At 52.3% G+C, this 24,805-nt stretch overlaps 1 protein-coding gene across 2 annotated transcripts in view; it reads right to left on the minus strand.

Annotated features, from left to right (window-relative positions):
* LOC119955447 (putative glycerol-3-phosphate transporter 5) overlaps positions 1–24,805 on the minus strand; it is a 61,605-nt gene that overhangs the window by 31,773 nt on the left and 5,027 nt on the right. For both annotated transcript variants that reach the window (XM_038781630.1, XM_038781629.1), the window contains exons 2-5: positions 10,468–10,586; positions 9,079–9,226; positions 7,319–7,481; positions 4,840–5,065 (exon numbers count right to left, since the gene is read on the minus strand). In XM_038781630.1, the coding sequence (XP_038637558.1) occupies positions 4,840–5,065; positions 7,319–7,481; positions 9,079–9,226; positions 10,468–10,586 (656 nt within the window). The remainder of the gene's footprint in view (positions 1–4,839; positions 5,066–7,318; positions 7,482–9,078; positions 9,227–10,467; positions 10,587–24,805) is intronic.

The following is a 24,805-nucleotide window of genomic DNA, read 5'->3' on the forward strand; positions in this document are numbered from 1 at the left end:
ACCTGTCCTGGGAGTGTTTGATGGGGACAGTGTAGAGGGAGCTTTACTCTGTATCTAACCCCGTGCTGTACCTGTCCTGGGAGTGTTTGATGGGAACAGTGTACAGGGTGCTTTACTCTGTATCTAACCCCGTGCTGTACCTGTCCTGGGAGTGTTTGATGGGGACAGTGTAGAGGGAGCTTTACTCTGTATCTAACCCCGTGCTGTACCTGTCCTGGGAGTGTTTGATGGGGACAGTGTAGAGGGAGCTTTACTCTGTATCTAACCCCGTGCTGTACCTGTCCTGGGAGTGTTTGATGGGGACAGTGTAGAGGGAGCTTTACTCTGTATCTAACCCCGTGCTGTACCTGTCCTGGGAGTGTTTGATGGGGACAGTGTAGAGGGAGCTTTACTCTGTATCTAACCCCGTGCTGTACCTGTCCTGGGAGTGTTTGATGGGGATAGTGTAGAGGGAGCTTTACTCTGTATCTAACCCTGTGCTGTACCTGTCCTGGGAGTGTTTGATGGGGACAGTGTAGAGGGAGCTTTACTCTGTATCTAACCCTGTGCTGTACCTGTCCTGGGAGTGTTTGATGGGGACAGTGTAGAGGGAGCTTTCCTCTGTATCTAATCCCGTGCTGTAATTGTCCTGGGAGTGTTTGATGGGGACAGTGTACAGGGAGCTTTACTCTGTATCTAACCCCGTGCTGTATATGTCCTGGGAGTGTTTGATGGGGACAGTGTAGAGGAAGCTTTACTCTGTATCTAACCCCGTGCTGTACCTGCCCTGGGAGTGTTTGATGGGGACAGTGTAGAGGAAGCTTTACTCTGTATCTAACCCCGTGCTATACCTGTCCTGGGAGTGTTTGATGGGGACAGTGTAGACGGAGCATTACTCTGTATCTAACCCCGTGCTGTACCTGTCCTGTGAGTGTTTGATGGGGATAGTGTAGAGGGAGCTTTACTCTGTATCTAACCCTGTGCTGTACCTGTCCTGGGAGTGTTTGATGGGGACAGTGTAGAGGGAGCTTTACTCTGTATCTAACCCCGTGCTGTACCTGTCCTGGGAGTGTTTGATGGGGACAGTGTAGGGGGAGCTTTACTCTGTATCTAACCCCGTACTGTACCTGTCCTGGGAGTGTTTGATGGGGACAGTGTAGCGGGAGCTTTACTCTGTATCCAACCCCGTGCTGTACCTGTCCTGGGAGTGTTTGATGGGGACAGTGCGGAGGGAGCTTTACTCTGTATCCAACCCCGTGCTGTACATGTCCTGGGAGTGTTTGATGGGAACAGTGTAGAGGGAGCTTTACTCTGTATCTAACCCCGTGCTGTCCCTGTCCTGGGAGTGTTTGATGGGGACAGTGTAGAGGGAGCTTTACTCTGTATCTAACCCCGTGCTGTACCTGTCCTGGGAGTGTTTGATGGGGACAGTGTAGCGGGAGCTTTACTCTGTATCTAACCCCGTGCTGCACCTGTCCTGGGAGTGTTTTTTTTTTTAATTTTTAAATTTAGATTACCCAATTATTTTTTTCCAATTAAGGGGCAATTTAGTGTGGCCAATCCACCTACTCTGCACATTTTTGGGTTGTGGGGGCGAAACCCACGCAGACACGGGGAGAATGTGCAAACTCCACACGGACAGTGACCCAGAGCCGGGATCGAACCTGGGACCTCAGCGCCGTGAGGCTGCAATGCTAACCACTAGGCCACCGTGCTGCCCTGTCCTGGGAGTGTTTGATGGGGACAGTGTAGAGGGAGCTTTACTCTGTATCTAACCCCATGCTGTACCTGTCCTGGGAGTGTTTGATGGGGACAGTGCAGAGGGAGCTTTACTCTGTATCTAACCCCGTGCCGTACCTGTCCTGGGAGTGTTTGATGGGGACAGTGTAGAGGGAGCTTTACTCTGTATCTAACCCCGTGCTGTACCTGTCCTGGGAGTGTTTGATGGGGACAGTGTAGAGGGAGCTTTACTCTGTATCTAACCCCGTGCTGTACCTGTCCTGGGAGTGTTTGATGGGGACAGTGTAGAGGGAGCTTTACTCTGTATCTAACCCCGTGCTGTACCTGTCCTGGGAGTGTTTGATGGGGACAGTGTAGAGGGAGCTTTACTCTGTATCTAACCCCGTGCTGTACCTGTCCTGGGAGTGTTTGATGGGGATAGTGTAGAGGGAGCTTTACTCTGTATCTAACCCTGTGCTGTACCTGTCCTGGGAGTGTTTGATGGGGACAGTGTAGAGGGAGCTTTACTCTGTATCTAACCCTGTGCTGTACCTGTCCTGGGAGTGTTTGATGGGGACAGTGTAGAGGGAGCTTTCCTCTGTATCTAATCCCGTGCTGTAATTGTCCTGGGAGTGTTTGATGGGGACAGTGTAGAGGGAGCTTTACTCTGTATCTAACCCCGTGCTGTATATGTCCTGGGAGTGTTTGATGGGGACAGTGTAGAGGAAGCTTTACTCTGTATCTAACCCCGTGCTGTACCTGCCCTGGGAGTGTTTGATGGGGACAGTGTAGAGGAAGCTTTACTCTGTATCTAACCCCGTGCTATACCTGTCCTGGGAGTGTTTGATGGGGACAGTGTAGAGGAAGCTTTACTCTGTATCTAACCCCGTGCTGTACCTGTCCTGGGAGTGTTTGATGGGGATAGTGTAGAGGGAGCTTTACTCTGTATCTAACCCTGTGCTGTACCTGTCCTGGGAGTGTTTGATGGGGACAGTGTAGAGGGAGCTTTACTCTGTATCTAACCCCGTGCTGTACCTGTCCTGGGAGTGTTTGATGGGGACAGTGTAGGGGGAGCTTTACTCTGTATCTAACCCCGTACTGTACCTGTCCTGGGAGTGTTTGATGGGGACAGTGTAGCGGGAGCTTTACTCTGTATCCAACCCCGTACTGTACCTGTCCTGGGAGTGTTTGATGGGGACAGTGTAGCGGGAGCTTTACTCTGTATCCAACCCCGTGCTGTACCTGTCCTGGGAGTGTTTGATGGGAACAGTGTAGAGGGAGCTTTACTCTGTATCTAACCCCGTGCTGTACCTGTCCTGGGAGTGTTTGATGGGGACAGTGTAGAGGGAGCTTTACTCTGTATCTAACCCCGTGCTGTACCTGTCCTGGGAGTGTTTGATGGGGACAGTGTAGCGGGAGCTTTACTCTGTATCTAACCCCGTGCTGCACCTGTCCTGGGAGTGTTTTTTTTTTTAATTTTTAAATTTAGATTACCCAATTATTTTTTTCCAATTAAGGGGCAATTTAGTGTGGCCAATCCACCTACTCTGCACATTTTTGGGTTGTGGGGGCGAAACCCACGCAGACACGGGGAGAATGTGCAAACTCCACACGGACAGTGACCCAGAGCCGGGATCGAACCTGGGACCTCAGCGCCGTGAGGCTGCAATGCTAACCACTAGGCCACCGTGCTGCCCTGTCCTGGGAGTGTTTGATGGGGACAGTGTAGAGGGAGCTTTACTCTGTATCTAACCCCATGCTGTACCTGTCCTGGGAGTGTTTGATGGGGACAGTGCAGAGGGAGCTTTACTCTGTATCTAACCCCGTGCCGTACCTGTCCTGGGAGTGTTTGATGGGGACAGTGTACAGGGAGCTTTACTCTGTATCTAACCCCGTGCTGTACCTGTCCTGGGAGTGTTTGATGGGGACAGTGTAGAGGGAGCTTTACTCTGTATCTAACCCCGTGCTGTACCTGTCCTGGGAGTGTTTGATGGGGACAGTGTAGTGGGAGCTTTACTCTGTATCTAACCCCGTACTGTACCTGTCCTGGGAGTGTTTGATGGGGACAGTGTTGAGGGAGCTTTACTCTGTATCTAACCCTGTTCTGTCCCTGTCCTGGGAGTGTTTGATGGGGACAGTGTAGAGGGAGCTTTACTCTGTATCTAACCCTGTTCTGTCCCTGTCCTGGGAGTGTTTGATGGGGACAGTGTAGAGGGAGCTTTACTCTGTATCTAACCCCGTGCTGTACCTGTCCTGGGAGTGTTTGATGGGGACAGTGTAGAAGGAGCTTTACTTTGTATCTAACCCCGTGCTGTACCTGTGCTGGGAGTGTTTGATGGGGACAGTGTAGAGGGAGCTTTACTCTGTATCTAACCCCGTGCTGTACCTGTCCTGGGAGTGTTTGATGGGGACAGTGTAGAGGGAGCTTTACTCTGTATCTAACCCTGTTCTGTCCCTGTCCTGGGAGTGTTTGATGGGGACAGTGTAGAGGGAGCTTTACTCTGTATCTAACCCTGTTCTGTCCCTGTCCTGGGAGTGTTTGATGGGGACAGTGTAGAGGGAGCTTTACTCTGTATCTAACCCCGTGCTGTACCTGTCCTGGGAGTGTTTGATGGGAACAGTGTAGAGGGAGCTTTACTCTGTATCTAACCCCGTGCTGTACCTGTCCTGGGAGTGTTTGATGGGGACAGTGTAGAGGGAGCACTGTTGCCTCACGGCGCTGAGGACCCAGGTTTGGATCCCGGCTCCGGGTCACTGTTCATGTGGAGTTTGCACATTCTCCCCATCTCTGCATGGGTTTTACCCCCACAACCCAAAGATGTGCAGGGTAGGGGGATTGGCCACGCTAAATTGCCCCTTAATTGGAAAAAAAAATTGACTGCTCTAATTTTATAAAAAGAAAGTTAGGCAAGGGGAACAGACAAATTTAGATCTGAAGTCTCACAATAAATTTCACATCCATTCCGTGTGTGACTGTTCCTGAGTTGGATGTTTAAGGGAATGGGGGATAGGGGTCCGAGTGGGAACGGATGCACAGGCTGGTATATCACACGAGTCTGTGGAGCATTTCAGATTTTGGCAAGTGTGCATGTTCCTGGATGTGATGAGGCTGCAGAAATGTGGGTCACGCCATCTCTTTACCTGCATTCCTGACAGATCCGGCAGCACACAGCAGTAGGAGTGAGGGTCTGGTGAATGGTCGCAGTCCGTGCAGCACTTTCTGTCCAATGCTCTGTCTGTGGCTCACTCTGGGTTTTGGCTCATCGTCATTTATCTTCACAGGTGGAGATTCGCGAACTGTCAGCAGCACAGTGACACTGACAATGAACCCTGGGATAGCGCTGAGAATGAATGACCATCTCCATCCCTAAGAGAAACACATTAGCAGAAAATCACCATTTTTCACCCAGCTAAATCTGGCTGGAATATTAAAGCTGCTGCCTCCTCTTTCTTATTCCAATTCAATATGTTACCTTCCTCAATAATAACCTTGCACTTGAGCCAGTGATGACCCCTCAGGCCAGTGATGACCCCTCAGGCCAGTGATGACCCCTCAGGCCAGTGATGACGCCTCAGGCCAGTGATGACCCACGAGGTCAGTGATGACCCATGAGGTCAGTGATGACCCCTCAGGCCAGTGATGACCCATGAGGTCAGTGATGACCCCTCAGGCCAGTGATGACCCCTCAGGCCAGTGATGACCCCTCAGGTCAGTGTGACCCCTCAGGTCAGTGATGACCCCTTTGGGGCTGTGATAAACCTGTTGGACCAGCTATGGCCGTTTTGGCCCCATTGCCTTTCTCAATCCAGGCTCTGGATAACCTCATGTATCCTACCCTGGACATGTCAAATCACTTCAGAGTCACTGAAATGGCAGCACGGTAGCATTGTGGATAGCACAATTGCTTCACAGCTCCAGGGTCCCAGGTTTGATTCCCGGCTTGGGTCACTGTCTGTGCGGAGTCTGCACATCCTCCCCGTGTCTGCGTGGGTTTCCTCCGGGTGCTCCGGTTTCCTCCCACAGTCCAAAGATGTACAGGTTAGGGTGGATTGGCCATGATAAATTGCCCTCAGTGTCCAAAATTGCCCTCAGTGTTGGGTGGGGTTACTGGGTTATGGGGATAGGGTGGAGGTGTTGACCTTGGGTAGGGTGCTCTTTCCAAGAGCCGGTGCGGACTCGATGGGCCGAATGGCCTCCTTCTGCACTGTAAATTCTATGAAAATTCTATGAAATGTTTTTTGAAGTGTAGTCACTTTTGTGATAAATATTGTCAGCAGGAAAACTCCTTGCTCTTTGAAATAATCCCAAGAGATCTTTTACATCCCCCAAGAGGGTAGACAGAGCCTTGGTTTAATGTGCCAGGTGACTGTCCCAGTAACTTGCTTTAGGAATTGTTTCAATGACCATTCCAGCTGTGTTGTGTGAGGTTCCTTCCTGCTCATTCTCTTATTTCCCATTTATTTTACTTTGTGGTTTCATTTTGATCCATGGATATTCAATGGACATAAACATTTAAGTCGAGCAGAGGAAGTAAGAAACTCAGAAGTTGCCAAATGTACACTGAGGTATTGGAGATTAAGCTTTTCAACAGCAGAACTCAGACTTTCTGGCACCCGAGAGATCAGAGGGATTTGGTTCGATTGTTGGCTGGTAGCCAGGGAATTGGCCAAAGGCTGCATTCTGCCCAGCAATGGGCAGTGATTGAGTCCTCCCTGAGTGAAATGATTTTCAGAGAATCCAGGGAGGGACAGTTTGATCCTGGACACTGAGAGGAGAAGCTGTGAGCTGCTGACTATCTCTCCAGAAATGCTGCCTGGCTGCTCTTCTCTGAACCTGCAGAGACGTTATTGAAACCTGGATGGAAGCAAAAACCTCCCAATGAAGGCATAGACTGAAGAAAAGTGAACTGCAGGACCCCTCTTTCCCCTCTGTGTGTGTCTGTTTTGTGTAAGTGTAGAGGATGGAGGTAAATTAGGAATTAGTTAATAGTTAACCAGTTGTATTTGCTGCAGATTTAATTATAGTTCTTACGAATAAAAATTAATTGTGTTTAAATTTACAAACCCGGTGACTGTGATTATTGGGCAGTCAGAGACCATGCACTTTGGGTATTTTTCTAAGAATTATTGGTTAATTTCAATCGTGTTGCGACTCTGGGTCCAGTGGGGCTGAATTGACCGCACACTAGCCCAGAGGGTCTGAACAATTGGCCAATTTGGGTAAAAGCATAAACAGAAAATGCTGGACAATCTCAGCAGGTCTGACAGCATCTGTGGAGAGAGACGGAGCCAACGTTTCGAGTCTGGGAGACACTTTGTCAAAGCGGGAGAGAGAACTGCAAATAGAGTCAGATTGATACATTGTGGGGCGGGGGGGGGGGGGCATTGTTGAGGCGAGGGGTGGAGTAGTGGGACCGAGGGCCAGTGATAGGTGGAGAATCTTCTGTTTTTGTCCGTTTTGGACATTTGCGTCTTAATCTTTCTGTGTTCTGTGGTTGACTCACAAGAGAGGCTCCATTGGAGGGAGAGGGACCTGAGGCAAGAGGAACTAGTTCCGGGGAGTGTGCATTGCAATGATCGGAATGGGGAAATGTCCCACAGGACTGGAGATGACGCTTACCTGTCCCAGGATGTTGGCCCTGGTAACATAGTTACCGACAGCGTACGAGAGGCTATAACCAGCATAGATCCCCCAGTTGTAGAAGCCCATTGCTGAACCTCGTAACTCCTTTGGGAAATAGTCCATGATCAGACTAACTGCGAAAGGTGTGCACCCAGCTTCGCTGTGAAACAGGATATATTACACATTGAAAACAAACACCAAAACTTACAATTTCAGAGAATGATACAGCACAGGAGGCCATTCAACATCTTGTCAGTGCTGGGTCTTTGGAAGAACGCTTTGATTAACCCCACCCCACCTCCCGCTCTTTCGCACAGACCTGCAAATTTCCCCCTTTAGCTATTTACATAATTCCCATTAAAGGTATCTCCTGAATCTGCATCGCCTCCCAGAACACAACTCACTGGAAAAACATTTCCTCATCTCCTCCTCTGGGTCTATTGCAGATTCTCCTCAATCTGAGTCCCTTTTCTTACCCATCCTGCTGCCACTGGAAACAGTTTCACCTTATTTACTCTTTCCAAACCCCTCACCATACTGACAAACCCCCTTTAAACCTCCCCCTTAACATAGAACATAGAACATAGAACGATACAGCGCAGTACAGGCCCTTCGGCCCTCAATGTTGCACCGACATGGGAAGTCAAAAACTAAAGGCCATCTAACCTACACTATGCCATTATCATCCATATGCTTATCCAATAAACTTTTAAATGCCCTCAATGTTGGCGAGTTCACGACTGTTGCAGGTAGGGCATTCCACGGCCTCACCACTCTTTGCGTACTGCCTTAACCTTCTGAGTAAACCAATCCCACCATCTCCAACCTCTCATTCACTCAAATCCTTCACCTCTAGAACATTCTGGAAAATCTTCTCCAAGACCCTTGTTTGGAACTGAATCAATGCTGTTTCCATACTGACCTCGTTCCCGTGACCCAGGACAGTGACTGGTGCAGAGGGGAAAATGAGCTATTCTCTCTCAAAAATGGGAAATTTATTATTACATCGCCCCACCTGAGGCTAATTAGCCCAGCTAGATTCTGTTAATATCCTGATTCATAACCCAACAGACATGACCTTCCCTCAACTACCCCTCACCCTCCACTTAGTACCTTCTAACCCTCCACCCAACACCCCCTCACCCTCCACCTCCTAACCCTCCACTCAATATCCCATCACCCTCCACTCAACTATCCCTCACCCAACACCCCCATACCCTCCACTGCCCACCCTCTACCCAACACATCCTCACCCTCCACCCAAAACTCCCTCACTCTCCACTCAACTACCCTCACCCAACACCCTCATACCCTCCACCTCCTAACCCTCCACTCAATATCCCATCACCCTCCACTCAACTATCCCTCACCCAACACCCCCATACCCTCCACTGCCCACCCTCTACCCAACACATCCTCACCCTCCACACAAAACTCCCTCACTCTCCACTCAACTACCCTCACCCAACACCCCCATACCCTCCACTGCCCACCCTCTACCCAACACATCCTCAACCCCCACCCAAAACTCCCTCACTCTCCACTCAACTACCCTCACCCTCCGCCCAACAACAATCACCAAACCTCAGGCGAGGGGCAAGATTGAGAAGGTCCATCATCTACATTTCACTCCAAACAACATTTAGAAACAAAATGGCGGGGATTGTGCTGCTGTGAAATGGTTCCAGGTGAACATTGATGGGGACGCAGGAATTGCAGTAATCAGGTTAGGGATGGTTGGAAGGTGCAAACATCACCTGATCCCTTGCCCAAAACGTAGAATCAGCAAGTGCCAGTAACGTTTGACAAATCCCATTAGCAGCGTCATGAGACTCCACAGGAAGAGGCTGGCGGACAGGAAATTTTTCCGGTTGACAGTATCGGCCACAAATCCAATAAAAATACCTGAGGCAGAAACACAGAAACAGGTGAATGCAGTGTAGCAGGACTGAGAATGCAGTGTAGCAGGACCTGAGTGTAGCAGGACCTGTGAGAAACAAAGGGACCGTTAAAGAACCTCTAAATCCAAAACCTGAAGTGTGAGCAGAGTCCACGCCCAATCCCCGTCCTCTCCTGACTCTGCTCACTCTGATGGGTGGCACGGTAGCACAGTGGTTAGCACTATGGCTTCACAGCGCCAGGGTCCCAGGTGCGATTCCCGACTGGGTCACTGCCTGTGTAGAGTCTGCACGTTCTCCCCGTGTTTGCGTGGGTTTCCTCCGGGTGCTCCGGTTTCCTCCCACAGTCCAAAGATGTGCGGGTTAGGTGGATTGGCCATGCTAAATTGCCCGTAGTGTCTAAAAAGTAAGGTTAAGGGGGGGTTGTTGGGTTACGGGTATAGGGTGGATACGTGGGTTTGAGTAGGGTGATCATTGCTCGGCACAACATCGAGGGCCGAAGGGCCTGTTCTGTGCTGTACTGTTCTATGTTCTATGTGCGGGTTATGTGGATAGGCCATGCTAAATTGCCCTTAGTGACCAAAAAGGTTAGGTGGGGTTACTGGATAGGCTGTGTTATATTTTAAATAATGACTTATCTAAAATATATATATTACACTTGAATCCACCAGGATGATAAAATGACCAATAGTCTTGTTGAAAGATGAACTATTTAATCCTTTTACTCAAATACTAAACTAACAATAAAGAACTAAAGTACAATACAGATAACTATATAACTATACACTATTATAACAAACTAGCTCTAACTTCTCTCACTCTAGCTATTCTATGTCTTGCTAGTTCACTGTCTTCAATCACATCATCATCTGACTTAGAAAAGGCGGGAAACCAGTTCTTACAGTAGCCGACTGTGAGCCATCTAGTGTTGAAATGACTGTACGACACTTACATACATTGATCCTGTATATTGATATCTGAATATCACTACAGGGTGAAGGTGTGGGTTTGGGCGGGTGCTCTTTCCAAGGGCAAGTGCAGACTCGATGGGCCGAATGGTCTCCAACTGCACTGTAAATTCTATGATTCTTTGCTAGGCCAGAACAAGGCCCAAATTAGCAAGAGTCACTGCTCAGTGATAACTGACAAGAAGTTTGGGTGAGGGGCGGAGAGGCTGAGACTTCCTCCTCATTCATAGAAAATTCTAATTCGACAGGTTAGACAATATCATTTTATGGAGTTACTGACCTGTGAAGGTGTAAATGAGAATGAAGACAGGCCCGGCAATGACTTGATATTCCCATCCAGATCCATCATAGTTCCATTGACAAGATTGCGTCTTGTTCTCGTTTAGGAGAGACACACACCTGAGAATTAATGTGAGCTTAGATTATATAAAACAATAAAACTCTCAGAATTCACCGTGTCTCTGAAAACTTTGTGTTTCATTCACTTCACTGAAATTCTTTCCAACATTCTTCCCACATCCAAACAATATTAAACATTTGACCCCAACATCACCTCCGATCAGTCACACACCATTCGCAGATTAACTCACCCCTCCTTCTCTTTCCTCGCTCCCTCCTTTCACACAAACATATGAATTAGGAGACCATTCAGCCCCTCAATCCTGCTCCGCCAATCAATACGATCGTGGCTGATCGATTATAAACTCAGCCCCACATTCCTGCCGACCCCCGATAACCTTTCACCCCCGTGTTTAATCAGGAATCTGTGCAGCTCTGCCTGAAAAACAATCACGGGCGGGATTCTCTAATCCCGCGGCAGAGTGTCCACAGCATCGTAAACACCATCCAGTTTTATGACGGTGTGAATGGGCTGACTCCAGCTGCTGATCCCGGCGAGACCTGGCTGCCGCGGGATCTGCGCATGCGCAGTGACTCCCTTCAACGTACCGACCCGACACAACATGGCGCAGGACTACAGGGGCCGGCGTGTAGGAAAGGAGGCCCCCAGCCCGAGATGCTGGCCTGCCGATCGATGGGTCCCGATCGTGGGCCAGGCCACATCGGAGGCCCCCCCGAGGTTGGAGACACCCTCCCCACCCACAGGCCGCCCCCGACCCTTCCACGCCGAGTTCCCGCCGGCTGACAGCAGGTGTGGACGACGCCGGAGGAATTTGGCATTTTCACGACGGCCGCTCGGCCCATCTCGGCCAAGAATAGGCGAGCCGGCCACATAGAGCGGCCACCAATCGGCGTCGCGCCAACCACGCCAGCAGCAATGGCGCTGATTCCTCGCTCTGCAGAGAATCGCGTGCCGGTGTTGGCTGGCGTGGCGTGATTCACGCCGGTGACGGCGATGCTCCAGGCTGAGAGAATCTCTCCCTCTGCTTCCACCGCCTTTAGAGGAGAAAGTTCCAGAGAATCTCAACCCTCTGAGAGAAAACAATTCTCTTCACCTCGGCCTTAAACCGGTGACCCCTTATTTTCAAACGGTGACCCTGAGTTCTCGGGTCTCTGTGATCCTCCGCCCCGCTGCTCCGGGAAAGCAGGTCACGCAGCGTGGCCGGTGAAAACCGGGAGAATCCCGCTCCCGGGATCTACCCAGCTCGCAACGCGTTGAATCTCGCGAGATGTTGCGATGTGAATCCAGCTCAAAATGGGCGGGATCGCTTTTTAGGAAATCTGCATATTAGAGAGCGAGGCAGTAAGCGTGACTCTGACGTGCAGATTGCTGAGGTACCGGAGACTTTGGGATTCAATACCTTCACCTGGCACACCTTGGCCAAGTGCTGCTTGGTGCTGGCCTCCACCCGTAGGGATCAGATGGAACAGCACTCGCGAGGGTCTCCATTCGGATCGGAGACCCCCGCCTGCATGCCCTTTTAAAAAATGGCGTCCTGATCTCTGACTGCAATGTGGATCTTCCCACTGTACAAAACATAGCCTCGGCTGCACGTTACCCATTCAGGCCCCTTATTCAACGCGCACACTTAGCTCCTCAAATCCTCCGCAGGTGGAAAAGGAAGGATTGGCCACCGTATTCACGGTGTGAACATTCACAATATACACGGACCACAAGCCCCTGCTGGGGTTGTTAAAGAATGATGTGGAGATGCCGGCACTGTGCTGGGGGGAGATAGGCTGGGAGGGGGGCTGGACTGGGCTGGGGAGGTGCTGGGCTGGGGGGTCTGGGCTGGGGAGGTGCTGGGCTGGGGGGTCTGGGCTGGGGAGGTGCTGGGCTGGGGGGTCTGGGCTGGGCGGGGGCTGAGCTGGGGGGATTGGCTTGGCTGTGGGGGGGGGGTGCTGGGGGTGGGCTGGGCTATCCCAGGAAGTGCTGGGAGGGGCTGGAGGATGCTGGGCTGGGGGGAGCTAGGCTGCACTGGGCTGAGCTGGGTGGAGGGGGCTGGGCTGGGCTGGGAGTGTGCTGGTTTGGGCTGGGCTGGGCTGGGGGTGGGCTGGGGGGGGGGGGGGCTGGGCTATCCTAGGAAGTGCTGGGGAGGGGCTGGGGGATGCTGGGCTGGGGGGAGCTGGGATGCACTGTGAGGTGGGGGGGGGCTGGGCTGCCCTGCGGGGGTGCTGGGAGTGTGCTGGGGGGAGATAGGCTGGGAGGGGGCGCGTGCTGGGAGGTGCTGGGCTGGGGGGGTCTGGGCTGGGCGGGGGCTGAGCTGGGGGGTTTGGCTTGGCTGTGGGGGGGCTGGGGGTGGGCTGGGCTGGGGGGTGCTGGGGGTGGGCTGGGCTGGGCGGGGGCTGAGCTGGGGGGTTTGGCTTGGCTGTGGGGGGGCTGGGGGTGGGCTGGGCTGGGGGGTGCTGGGGGTGGGCTGGGCTGGGCGGGGGCTGAGCTGGGGGGTTTGGCTTGGCTGTGGGGGGGCTGGGGGTGGGCTGGGCTAACCTAGGAAGTGCTGGGTGGGCTGGGGGGAGCTAGGCTGCACTGGGCTGGGCTGGGGGGGGCTGGGCTGGGCTGTGAGGGGGGGGCTGGGCTGGGCTGTGAGGGGGGGGGGGGCCTGGGCTGCCCTGTGGGGGTGCTGGGAGTGTGCTGGTTGGTATCCGGTAAATTTATCGAAATCAATTGCTCAAAAGCTAATTGCTCGAAGTCAGTTGATCGAAAAATTATTTCTCGAACTATCAATTGATCGAATGATAGATTGCTCGAAAAGCAGTACTTCAAAAAAGGTATACCCAAGATGAACAAGGTTCATTACATAAAAAAGCAACTAATAAAAAAACAATTAATTGGTTCAATAAATAATACCAACAATTACAATTCATAATTTTATTAGTCTTTACAATTTATAAAAAGTTTAAAAGATTTTAGTAAGAAAAAAGTTAAAATTCAGGATTGCCAATATATGTTGGCTACTCCATTAGTATGCAATATTGTGTGCAACACTTCTTAAATATTCTTCTACATTTCCCGTTTTGTTATATTTTGATACAATATCCTGTAATCGTTGTGCGCAGTCACGGTATTTTTTTCTGCTCCCAGCTGTACTCACACCTCCCACAAATTGTTCGATTTGCAACTCGTGTAAACTTTGCTCTCGCTTTAAGCCATCTATAAACTTCCAAATCGACGGATGGCAATCACTTAGTTGATGTTGGAATCTGTTGTGCCATCCCTCAATAGAATTGTTCATTTTCGGCAATCCTTCTTTGACGTAATGGAAACAGTTCCACATTTCATGTTTAAATATAGGAGTACGTCTACGGTTGTGTCTATACGGCCGACCAATCCAAGTATCTTCAAAGTAATCCACTACTCCTTGAAGTTCTTCTGGAAAAATCTCATTTTCAGTTAAAGATTCAAATGTTGCCACAACGTTGGGTATCGGTATAAATGCCAATGCAGATATGAGACGAGCTTTAAAAGCAAATTCGGCATTGGTGTCGAATATAAGCTTTAGGCCACTTCCTTGAATTTTTCTATAAAGGGTTTGACAAAAATGAAAAAAACACCCACGACATTTAGACATTGGAAATTCTTGTTCTATGGCCTTAACCATGGCCATTTCAAAATCAATCATTATTGTCAATGGCTGGAATATAGGGATTTTTTCTTTTAAAGCCATCAGGAACTTCCTATACGTTTCTTCAGTCTTGTTAGGTAGCAGTGCATATACAAGGGGTATAACATTACCCGATTTCACACCATGTATTGTATACAATTGAGCAAAAATCGAGGGCACAGTTTTAAATGTTCCATCAGCATACCAGTGCTCCGAACGTACTAAGATATCGAGATTCTTTTGGGTTGCAAACATTAATATACGACCATTTGTGGGACCAGAGTCATAAATAAGGAATAAATCTCCTTTGCTGGTTTTTGTAAACTCTTCAGGGATATCAAGATCGAGGTAACTAGTAGGCAAAGCATGTCCAACATTCTTTCTTGCGCGTGTATTGCGTATGGTTCTTTTCATATTTTCTACTGAAGGGAGCTTCACAGCTGCAGCACCACTTACCTCTATTGAGGCACATGATACAATATATTGCGGTGTATCTCGACTATTCATCGCATGTTCTTTCACTTTCTCCATTGCTTTAGTAGCTTCAATTCCAGCAGCGTTTCCTGCATGGTTGTGATTCCCACTTTGTTTCGTGATACTATCATCAATTGTGATAACACGCGCACAACATTTTCTTGTTTTGGACATTTCACATTTCCAATATATCTTATTGTTCACCGCTTTGTCCTTAATATATAGGTGACCATCCAAACACAATTTCTGCTTCCCTTTTTCGCTTGCTATGAAACGTATATCCATCTTGAGTGTTCGAGGTTTTCAGAATTAATGGTATTTAGCAGTGGTGTTTAACAGTTAATTATTTATTAGTTATCGTTTAAAGAGTGAATTGCTTTGAAAGAATTGGTAATTAACGTTTAAATATTTATTAGTGATCGTTTAAAGAATGAATCTCGGCTTTCGAGCAATCTGTCTTTCGATCAATTGATAGTTCGAGAAATGATTTTACGAGCAATTGACTTCGAGCAATTAGCTTTCGAGCAATTGATTTCGAGAAATTTACCTGGAATCGTGCTGGTTTGAGCAGGGCTGGGCTGGGATGGGGGGGCTGGTTTGAGCTGGGCTGGGCTGGGATGGGGGGCTGGTTTGGGCTGGGCTGGGCTGGGCTTGGGGGGCTGGTTTGAGCAGGGCTGGGCTGGGATGGGGGGGCTGGTTTGAGCTGGGCTGGGGGTGGGCTGGGATGGGGGGCTGGTTTGAGCTGGGCTGGGGGTGGGCTGGGATGGGGGGCTGGTTTGAGCTGGGCTGGGGGTGGGCTGGGATGGGGGGCTGGTTTGGGCTGGGCTGGGGGTGGGCTGTGGGGTTTGGCTTGGCTGTGGGGGGGCTGGGGGTGGGCTGGGATGGGAGTGGGCTGGGATGGGGGGCTGGTTTGAGCTGGGCTGGGCTGGGATGGGGGGGCTGGTTTGAGCTGGGCTGGGCTGGGCTGGGCTTGGGGGGCTGGTTTGAGCTGGGCTGGGCTGGGCTTGGGGGGGTTGGTTTTGGCTGGGCTGGGCTGGGGATGGGCTGTGGGGTTTGGCTTGGCTGTGGGGGGGCTGGGCTATCCTAGGAAGTGCTGGGGGGGGCTGGGGGATGCTGGGCTGGGGGGAGCTGGGATGCACTGGGCTGGGCTGGGCTGTGAGGGGGGGGGGGGGCTGGGCTGCCCTGGCGGGGTGGCTGGGCTGGGCTGGGGGGTGCTGGGGTGGGCTGGTTTGGGCAGGGTCTGGCTGGGGGGGGTGCAGCTGAGCTGCCCTGTGGGGGTGCTGGGGGTGTGCTGGTTTGGGCTGGGCTGGGATGGGGGGGCTGGTTTGGGATGGGCTGGGCTGGGATGGGGGGGCTGGTTTGGGATGGGCTGGGCTGGGTGGGGGGCTGGTTTGGGCTGGGCTGAGCTGGGATGGGAGGGGCTGGTTTGGGATGGGCTGGGCTGGGATGGGGGGGCTGGTTTGGGATGGGCTGGGCTGGGATGGGATGGGGGGGCTGGTTTGGGATGGGCTGGGCTGGGATGGGGGGGCTGGTTTGGGCTGGGCTGAGCTGGGTGGGGGGCTGGTTTGGGCTGGGCTGAGCTGGGATGGGAGGGGCTGGTTTGGGCAGCGGGGGGCTGGGGGGGGGGCTGTGGCTGGGCTACCCTGCGGGGGTGCTGGGGATGTGCTGGTTTGGGGCTGGGCTGGGCTGTGAGGGGGGGGGGCTGGGCTGGGGGGTGCTGGGGTGGGCTGGGGGGGCTGGTTTGGGATGGGCTGGGCTGGGATGGGAGGGGGGGCTGGGTTGGGATGGGCTGGGTTGGGATGGGAGGGGGGGCTGGGTTGGGATGGGCTGGGCTGGGATGGGGGGGCTGGTTTGGGCAGTGGGGGGCTGGGGGGGGGGGGCTGTGGCTGGGCTGCCCTGCGGGGGTGCTGGGGGTGTGCTGGTTTGGGGATGGGCTGGGCTGGGATTGGGGGGGGAGGGGGGAGGGGGGCTGGTTTAGAACATAGAACAATACAGCCAGTACAGACCCTTCGGCCCTCGATGTTGCACCGACATGGAAAAATCTAAAGGCCATCTAACCTACACTTTGCCCTTATCATCCATATGCTTATCCAATAAACTTTTAAATGCCCTCAATGTTGGCGAGTTCACTACTGTTGCAGGTAGGGCATTCCACGGCCTCACCACTCTTTGCGTAAAAAACCCACCTCTGACCTCTATCCTATATCTATTACCCCTCAATTTAAGGCTATGTCCCCTCGTGCTAGCCACCTCCATCCGCGGGAGAAGGCTCTCGCTGTCCACCCTATCTAACCCTCTGATCATTTTGTATGCCTCTATTGTCACCTCTTAACCTTCTTCTCTCTAACGAAAACAACCTCAAGTCCATCAGCCTTTCCTCATAAGATTTTCCCACCATACCAGGCAACATCCTGGTAAATCTCCTCTGCACCCGTTCCAAAGCTTCCACGTCCTTCCTATAAGGAGGCAACCAGAACTGTACGCAATACTCCAAATGCGGCCGTACCAGAGTTTTGTACAGCTGCAACATGACCTCATGGCTCCGGAACTCAATCCCTCTACCAATAAAGGCCAACACACCATAGGCCTTCTTCACAACCCTATCAACTGGGTTGGGCTGGGCTGAGCTGGGATGGAGGGGGGCTGGTTTGGGCTGGGCTGGGATGGGGGGGGGGCTGGTTTGGGCTGGGCTGGGATGGGGGGGGCTGGTTTGGGATAGGCTGGGATGGGGGGGGCTGGTTTGGGATGGGCTGGGCTGGGTTGGGGGCTGGTTTGGGCTGGGCTGGGGGAGGGCTGGTTTGGGCTGGGCTGGGCTGGGATGGGGGGGCTGGTTTGAGCTGGGCTGGGCTGGGCTGGGGGGGGGGGCTGGTTTGAGCTGGGCTGGGATGGGGGGGCTGGTTTGGGATGGGCTGGGCTGGGCTGGGCTGGGATGGGGGGGCTGGTTTGGGCTGGGCTGGGTTGGGATAGGGGGGGGGCTGGTTTAAGCTGGGCTGGGCTGGGATGGGGGGGCTGGTTTGGGCTGGGCTGGGTTTGGATAGGGGGGGGCTGGTTTAAGCTGGGCTGGGCTGGGATGGGGGGGCTGGTTTGGGCTGGGCTGGGCTGGGATGGGGGGGCTGGTTTGGGATGGGCTGGGATGGGGGGGGGCTGGTTTGGGATGGGCTGGGCTGGGATGGGGGGGCTGGTTTGAGCTGGACTGGGATGGGATGGGGGGGCTGGTTTGGGATGGGCTGGGCTGGGCTGGGATGGGGGGGCTGGTTTGGGCTGGGCTGGGCTGGGGGGGGCTGGTTTGGGCTGGGCTGGGCTGGGATGGGGGGGCTGGTTTGAGCTGGGCTGGGATGGGATGGGATGGGGGCGGCTGGTTTGAGCTGGGCTGGGATGGGCTGGGATGGGGGAGCTGGTTTGGGATGGGCTGGGCTGGGATGGGGGGGCTGGTTTGGGATGGGCTGGGCTGGGCTGGGGGGGACTGGTTTGAGCTGGGCTGGGCTGGGATGGGGGGGCTGGTTTGGGCTGGGCTGGGCTGGGCTGGGATGGGGGGGCTGGTTTGGGCTGGGCTGGGCTGGGATGGGGGGGCTGGTTTGGGCTGGGCTGGGGGGGGCTGGTTTGGGATGGGCTGGGCTGGGGGGGCTGGTTTGGGATGGGCTGGGCTGGGCTGGGGGAGGCTGGTTTGAGCTGGGCTGGGATGGGGGGGCTGGTTTGGGATGGGCTGGGCTGGGGGGGGCTGGTTTGGGCTGGGCTGGGCTGGGATGGGGGGCTGGTTTGGGCTGGGCTGGGCTGGGATGAGGGGGCTGGTTTGGGATGGGCTGGGCTGGGATGGGGGGGGCTGGTTTGGGCTGGGCTGGGCTGGGCTGGGGGGGGCTGGTTTGGGCTGGGCTGGGCTGGGCTGGGATGTGCTGGGGGGGGGCTGGTTTGGGCTGGGCTGGGCTGGGCTGGGATGGGGGGGCTGGTTTGGGCTGGGCTGGGCTGGGCTGGGATGGGGGGGCTGGTTTGGGCTGGGCTGGGCTGGGCTGGGATGGGGGGGGGCTGGTTTGGGCTGGGCTGGGCTGGGCTGGGGGGGGGCTGGTTTGGGCTGGGCTGGGCTGGGCTGGGGGGGGCTGGTTTGGGCTGGGCTGGGCTGGGTTGGGATGGGGGGGCTGGTTTGGGCTGGGCTGGGCTGGGATGGGCTGGGGGGGGGCTGGTTTGGGCTGGGCTGGGATGGGCTGGGGGGGGGGCTGGTTTGGGCTGGGCTGGGATGGGCTGGGATGGGGGGGCTGGTTTGGGCTGGGCTGGGCTGGGTTGGGATGGGGGGGCTGGTTTGGGCTGGGCTGGGATGGGCTGGGATGGGGGGGCTGGTTTGGGCTGGGCTGAGCTGGGCTGGGATGGGGGGGGGCTGGTTTGGGCTGGGCTGGGCTAGGGGTGGTCACAGTAAGAAGTCCCACAGCACCAGGTTAAAGTCCAACAGGTTTATTAGAAATCACTAGCTTTCGGAGCGCTGCTCTCTCCAGCACTTCACCTGATGAAGGAGCTGTGCTCCGAATGGTTGTGATTTCAAATAAACCTGTTGGATTTTAATCTGGTTTACAAGACTTCTTACTTGTTTAAAGAAGACGTGATCCTGCCGATCGTGTCTGCCGGGCCCAGCGATGGGCGTTCCTGTCTCCGCTTCCGAGTATACCCGGACCATCGTCCGGGCACAAGGGTTCTGCAGGCTGACACGTTAAAGCCGTTTGCCCCTCTCCACAAAGCCGTGGAGGTGATAGCCACGTTCCACTTCTTAGACACCCTGTCAGTGACGGCGGCCCGAATAAAGAATGGACCCAAAATTGCCACATGTCCGGCACATGGTCCAGTCCGAGCCCAGCACAGGGCACTGCCGAGTGAACTGCAGGCCGATACCTTGAAGCTGCCGGAGATGAGCATCGAGGACGGCGTCCTTTTGTGTGGGACACGAGTAGCCATGTCCGAACAGGGTTCCGTGTCTTTATTGGTCAACCTGCACAATGGACATCTGCCATTGGCCAAAATGAAAATGCTACCCACAGTTATATTTGGTGGCCCAGATTAGATGCCAAGATCCACCCCAATGCACCCCTGGGAGTGGCCCGCGATACTGTGGTCTCGGGTCCACATAGACTTTGCTGGTCTGTTCCAGGGGGCCATGTTTGTCATACTCGTGGACGGCCACTCGAAGTGGCTGGAGGTACACTGGGTTCCCACTGTAACCACACGAGCCACCATGGATAGACTGCGGGGCATCTTCAGCAAGCAGGTTGCCTGAAACCCTGGGGTCTGACAACGGAACCGCATTCACCAGCCAGGAGTTGGCATCGCTCCTGGCTGCAAACTGCAACCGGCAGTGCCCCATACCACCCAGCCTCAAACAGGTTGGCCGAATGGACGGTTCGGCCAACAGGATCCTGGGGGAGGTGGTTGATGCATTTCCTTGTTCAAGTTTCTGGGTTGCTGTAAAGGAGACAAGAGTTCCGCTTCCCCACAAAACAACTTTATTTCTTTCATCCAACTTCACCCACAAAGTGCCACAAACCAATAGCCTGTAACCTCTTTATATATCAGTGACTTCTATTGGATAATTGACATCAAATTAGTATTCAATTGGAAGGTCTGTTGACCCATTCCTAAAATTCCTTTTAGTAGGGCAGCACGGTGGCCTAGTGGTTAGCACTGCTGCCTCACGGCACTAAGGTCCCAGGTTCGATCCCGTCTCTGTCCGTGTGGAGTTTGCATATCTCACCGTGTCTGCGTGGGTTTCACCCCCACAACCCAAAGATGTGCCGGGTAGGCGGATTGGCCTCGCTAAATTGCCCCTTTATTGGAAAAATAATTGGGTACTCTAAATTTTTTTTTTTTTAAACATTCCTTTTAGTTACCGCATGTGGGGATAATGGTAATTGCTCTAATTTGCAGGGGTGACTAGTGGTGTACCACAGGGATCTGTATTGGGGCTTATTCACATTATTTGTTAATGACTTGGATGATGACATAGGCTGCATTGTAGGCAGCCTAGATGATGGAATAACATTACAGGGAGATATTGACAGACCAGGTGAATGGATAACATTGTGGCTGATGGAACTGGATGTCAGCAAGTTTGAGTTTATCCAGTTTGGACCAAAAAATAATAAAGCAGAGAACTTTCTAAATGGAAATAGGTTAGGTACGGTGGGTGACCAAAGGGACTGGGGGGGGGGGGTTTCAGGTGTATAGATCCTTAAAATGCCAGGAACAAGTGCAGAAAGTAATCAGAAAGGCTGATGGAATGCTGGCCTTTATATCCTGAGGATTGGAATATAAAGACACGGGGGTTATGCTGCAGCTTTACAAACCCCTGGTTAGACCCCACTCAGAGTCGCTGTGAACAGTTCTGGGTACCTGAGGAAGGATAATTTGGCCTTGGAGAGAGGGCGGTGTAGGTTTGCAAATATGGAACCTGGCCTACAGGGGTTGATTCAGAGATTCACAGAAACACACAGTGCAGAAAAGGCCCTTCGGCCCATCGAGTCTGCACCAACACATGAAAAACACCTGATCTTGCCACCTAATCCCTTTTGCCAGCTCTTGGCCCTTTGCCTCCCAAGCAGTGCATTCCAGATCATCACCACCCTCTGGGTAAAAGGTTTTTCCTCAAATCCCCCCTAAACCTCCTTCACCTCACCTTGAACTTGTGTCCCCTCTTCACTGACCCTTCAGTCATAATATCCACTCATGTATATAATGAGATGCAGACAGGCAGTGATTGACACACAGGATGACCAGTAAGCACACAGAACACAGCAGCCAATCACCAGACAGGACACGGCCACTATAAAGCCAGGGGGCACTAGGTTTCCCGCTCTCTCGGGACCCAGCTACTGAGACAGTCAGAGTCCGTGAGCTAGCCAGTGCAAACACCATGCGGTAGCTAGTAAGTCTGGTCAAGTTAGTACAAGGTCACCAACCAGATCAGTATAGTGTTGACCCACAGCTGAATATGTTTATCAGTTCTATCGTTGAATAAAACAGTGTTGGATCTTCTCCAGTGTTAGACGTGTGTTTCTAACTTCCCTGCATCGAGTGCAGTCCACATCGAACCAACCTGCCTCACACATCACCTTCAACTAAGGGAAACAGCGGCTCCCTATTCATCCTGTCCATGCCCGACATAATCTTGTTCCTGTGGTACACCACTGAACACTGGCTTCCAGTCACTAAAGCAGCCGAATGTCATCACCCTCTGTCTCCTGCAGCTGAGCTAATTTTGAATCCACCCTATCAATGGGTGGCTGTAAGCACAGTGGTTAGCACTGTTGCTTTACAGTGCAAGGATCTGGGTTCAATTCCCGCTTAGGTCACTGTCTGTGCGGAGTCTACACGTTCTCCCTGTGTCTGCGTGGGTTTCCTCCGGGTGCTCCGGTTTCCTCCCACAAGTCCCAAAAAAACATGCTTGTTGGGTGAATTGGACATTCTGAATTCTCCCTCTGTGACCCAAACAGGCACCGGAATGTGGCGACTAGGGGATTTTCACAGTAACGTCATTGCGGTGTTAATGTCAGCCTACTTGTGACACTAATAAAGATTATTATTATCAAGTTCCCCTCTATCCCATGTGCATTTACCTTCTTTATAAGTCTCCCATATGAAACCTTGTCAAAGACTTTGTTGAAATCCATGTAAACTACATCAACTGCACTACCCTGATCACATGCTCAAAAAATTTAAATATGTTAAATTCAAATTCAATGACCTCCCTCTGACAAAGCCATGCTGACTATTCCTGATCAAACCTTGCCTCTCCAAGTGGAGATAGATTCTCTCCATCAGAATCTTCTCCAATAGTTTCCCTGCCACTGACGTGAGACTCACTGGACTGCAGTTCCCTGGCTTGTCTTTCCAACCTTAAATAGTGGGACAACATTGGCTATTCTCCAGGCCTCTGGCATCTTCCCCATGGCCAGCGAGGAATTAAAAATGTGGTTCAGAGCCCCTGCAATCTCCTCCCTCGCCTCCCCCAGCAGCCTGGGACACAATACACACGGACCTGGAGATTGTCCACGTTTAAGCCCACCAACACCTCCAATACCTTGTCACTGCCTGTGACAATTTGCTCAAGAACCTCACAGTCTCTCTCCCTGAGTTCTACAGCTACCTCCTCATTCTTTTTTTAAAAATATTTTTATTCTCCTCCTTTTTCACAATTTTTCTCCCAAATTTACACCCAACAACAATCAATGACCAACAACAAATATCTCAAACCCCATAACAGTAACAACGATCCCATCCTCCCACCCTGCCCTAGACATCAGCCCGCATGTTAACATAAACAAATGACAAAGAAAAAAAAGGAATCAAGGATTACCCATAGCCATCTTCAACATACACAGCCCCCCTCCCCCACCACCCCAACTAATGTTCGATGTTATCCAGTTCTTGAAAGTGCATAATAGTGCCCATGACTTGTAGAACCCCTCCAAGCTTCCTCTCAGTTCGAACTTAACCTTCTCAAGGGTCAAGTATCCCAGCAGGTCCCCTCGCCCCGCCAGGGCACAGGGTGGAGAGGCCGTTCTCCATCCCAGCAGGATCCGCCTTCGGGCAATCAACGAGGCGAAGGCTTCGATATCTGCCTCCGCACCCGTTTCCAACCCTGGCTGAACCTCCTCATTCTCGTAGGTATGAAGTAGTCATTCCAGATGCTGCCAATGTCCTCTGGCTCCACCCACAGATTTCCCTGTTGGTCCCTAATGGACCCTACTCTTTGCCTAGTTATCCTCTTCCCCCATTGATATACTTATAGAATATCCTGGGATTTTCACTACCTTTACCAGTCAGAGCTTTCTCATATCCCCTGTAGCCAAGTGGACAAATCTGGGATGGCCACTTACGGCAAGAAATATGGACGTTCGCAAAGCCTAACGGGCAAACGTCCCAGGGGAGACTAGGACGCGGGGGCACAGCCTTAGAATAAAAGGGAGTCACTTTAGAACAGAGATGAGGAGAAATTTCTTCAGCCAGTCAGCGGTAGGTCTGTGGAATTCATTGCCACAGAGGGCGGTGGAGGCCGGGACATTGAGTGTCTTTAAGACAGAAATTGATAAATTCTTGATTTCTCGAGGAATTAAGGGCTATGGGGAGAGAGCGGGTAAATGGAGTTGAAATCAACCATGATTGAATGGTGGAGTGGACTCGATGGGCCAAATGGCCTTACTTCCACTCCTATGTCTTATGGTCTTATGGTCTTAAAATGGACAATGTAAGGTTCAGGCAGGCTCAGAGCCTGAATCTATATTTGTGAGCGAAGAATCCAGACGGAATCGAAACCCCCAACTGATTAGCAGTTTGATGGCCCATCTCCGTCAGATAAAGGACTGGTACTCGAGTAACCGATACAATCTCAGACATTTCAGCACCACTCCCTTGACTCACGAAGCATCAACAGCACGGGGCAGCACGGTAGCACATGTGGCTAGCACTGTTGCTTCACAGCGCCAGGGTCCCAGGTTCGTTTCCCTGCTGGGTTACTGTCTGTGCGGAGTCTGCACATCCTTCCCGTGTCTGCGTGGGTTTCCTCCGGGTGCTCCGGTTTCCTCCCACAGTCCAAAGATGTGCAGGTTAGGTGGATTGGCCGTGATAAATTGCCCTTAGTGTCCAAAAACGTGAGAAAGGAGTTATTGGGTTATGGGGATATGGTAGAAGTGAGGTCTTAAGTGGGTCGGTGTGGACTCAATGGGCCGAATGGCCTCCTTCTGCACTGTGTTCTGTGTGTAACAATAGGGTCAATGACCGCTTAGGACACGCCCAGCCATCAAGGCACCCGCCCCTTTATTGGTTCAAATCAAATACAGTGATCGAGAACTACCCAATTAGTGGGGTCCAAACTGAAAGACCGCCCAAAAGAGTGTGAAACTCTCCAAGGATAAAGAGAGACACTGCCACATGTTCAGCCTCTCTCGGACCTGGTGCTCCGGCAACGACCACCTCCAATTGCAGCAACACCAGAAGCAAGTTCAAGTTCATCGTCTGCTACCAGACGGATGAGCCGAGCTGAGCAGCAGTTACTTCTACAGCCCAGATAGATACAGAATCGAACAAAGGCCACTGTTCCTCTGACCTAAGCCTGAAGTTAAGTACAGGTTGTCATAGTTGTTAGGTGTAGTTTAAGTAGTAGTGTTTATT

The sequence above is a fragment of the Scyliorhinus canicula genome, chromosome 21 (genome assembly GCF_902713615.1).
Source record: "Scyliorhinus canicula chromosome 21, sScyCan1.1, whole genome shotgun sequence".
NCBI lineage: Eukaryota > Metazoa > Chordata > Chondrichthyes > Carcharhiniformes > Scyliorhinidae > Scyliorhinus > Scyliorhinus canicula.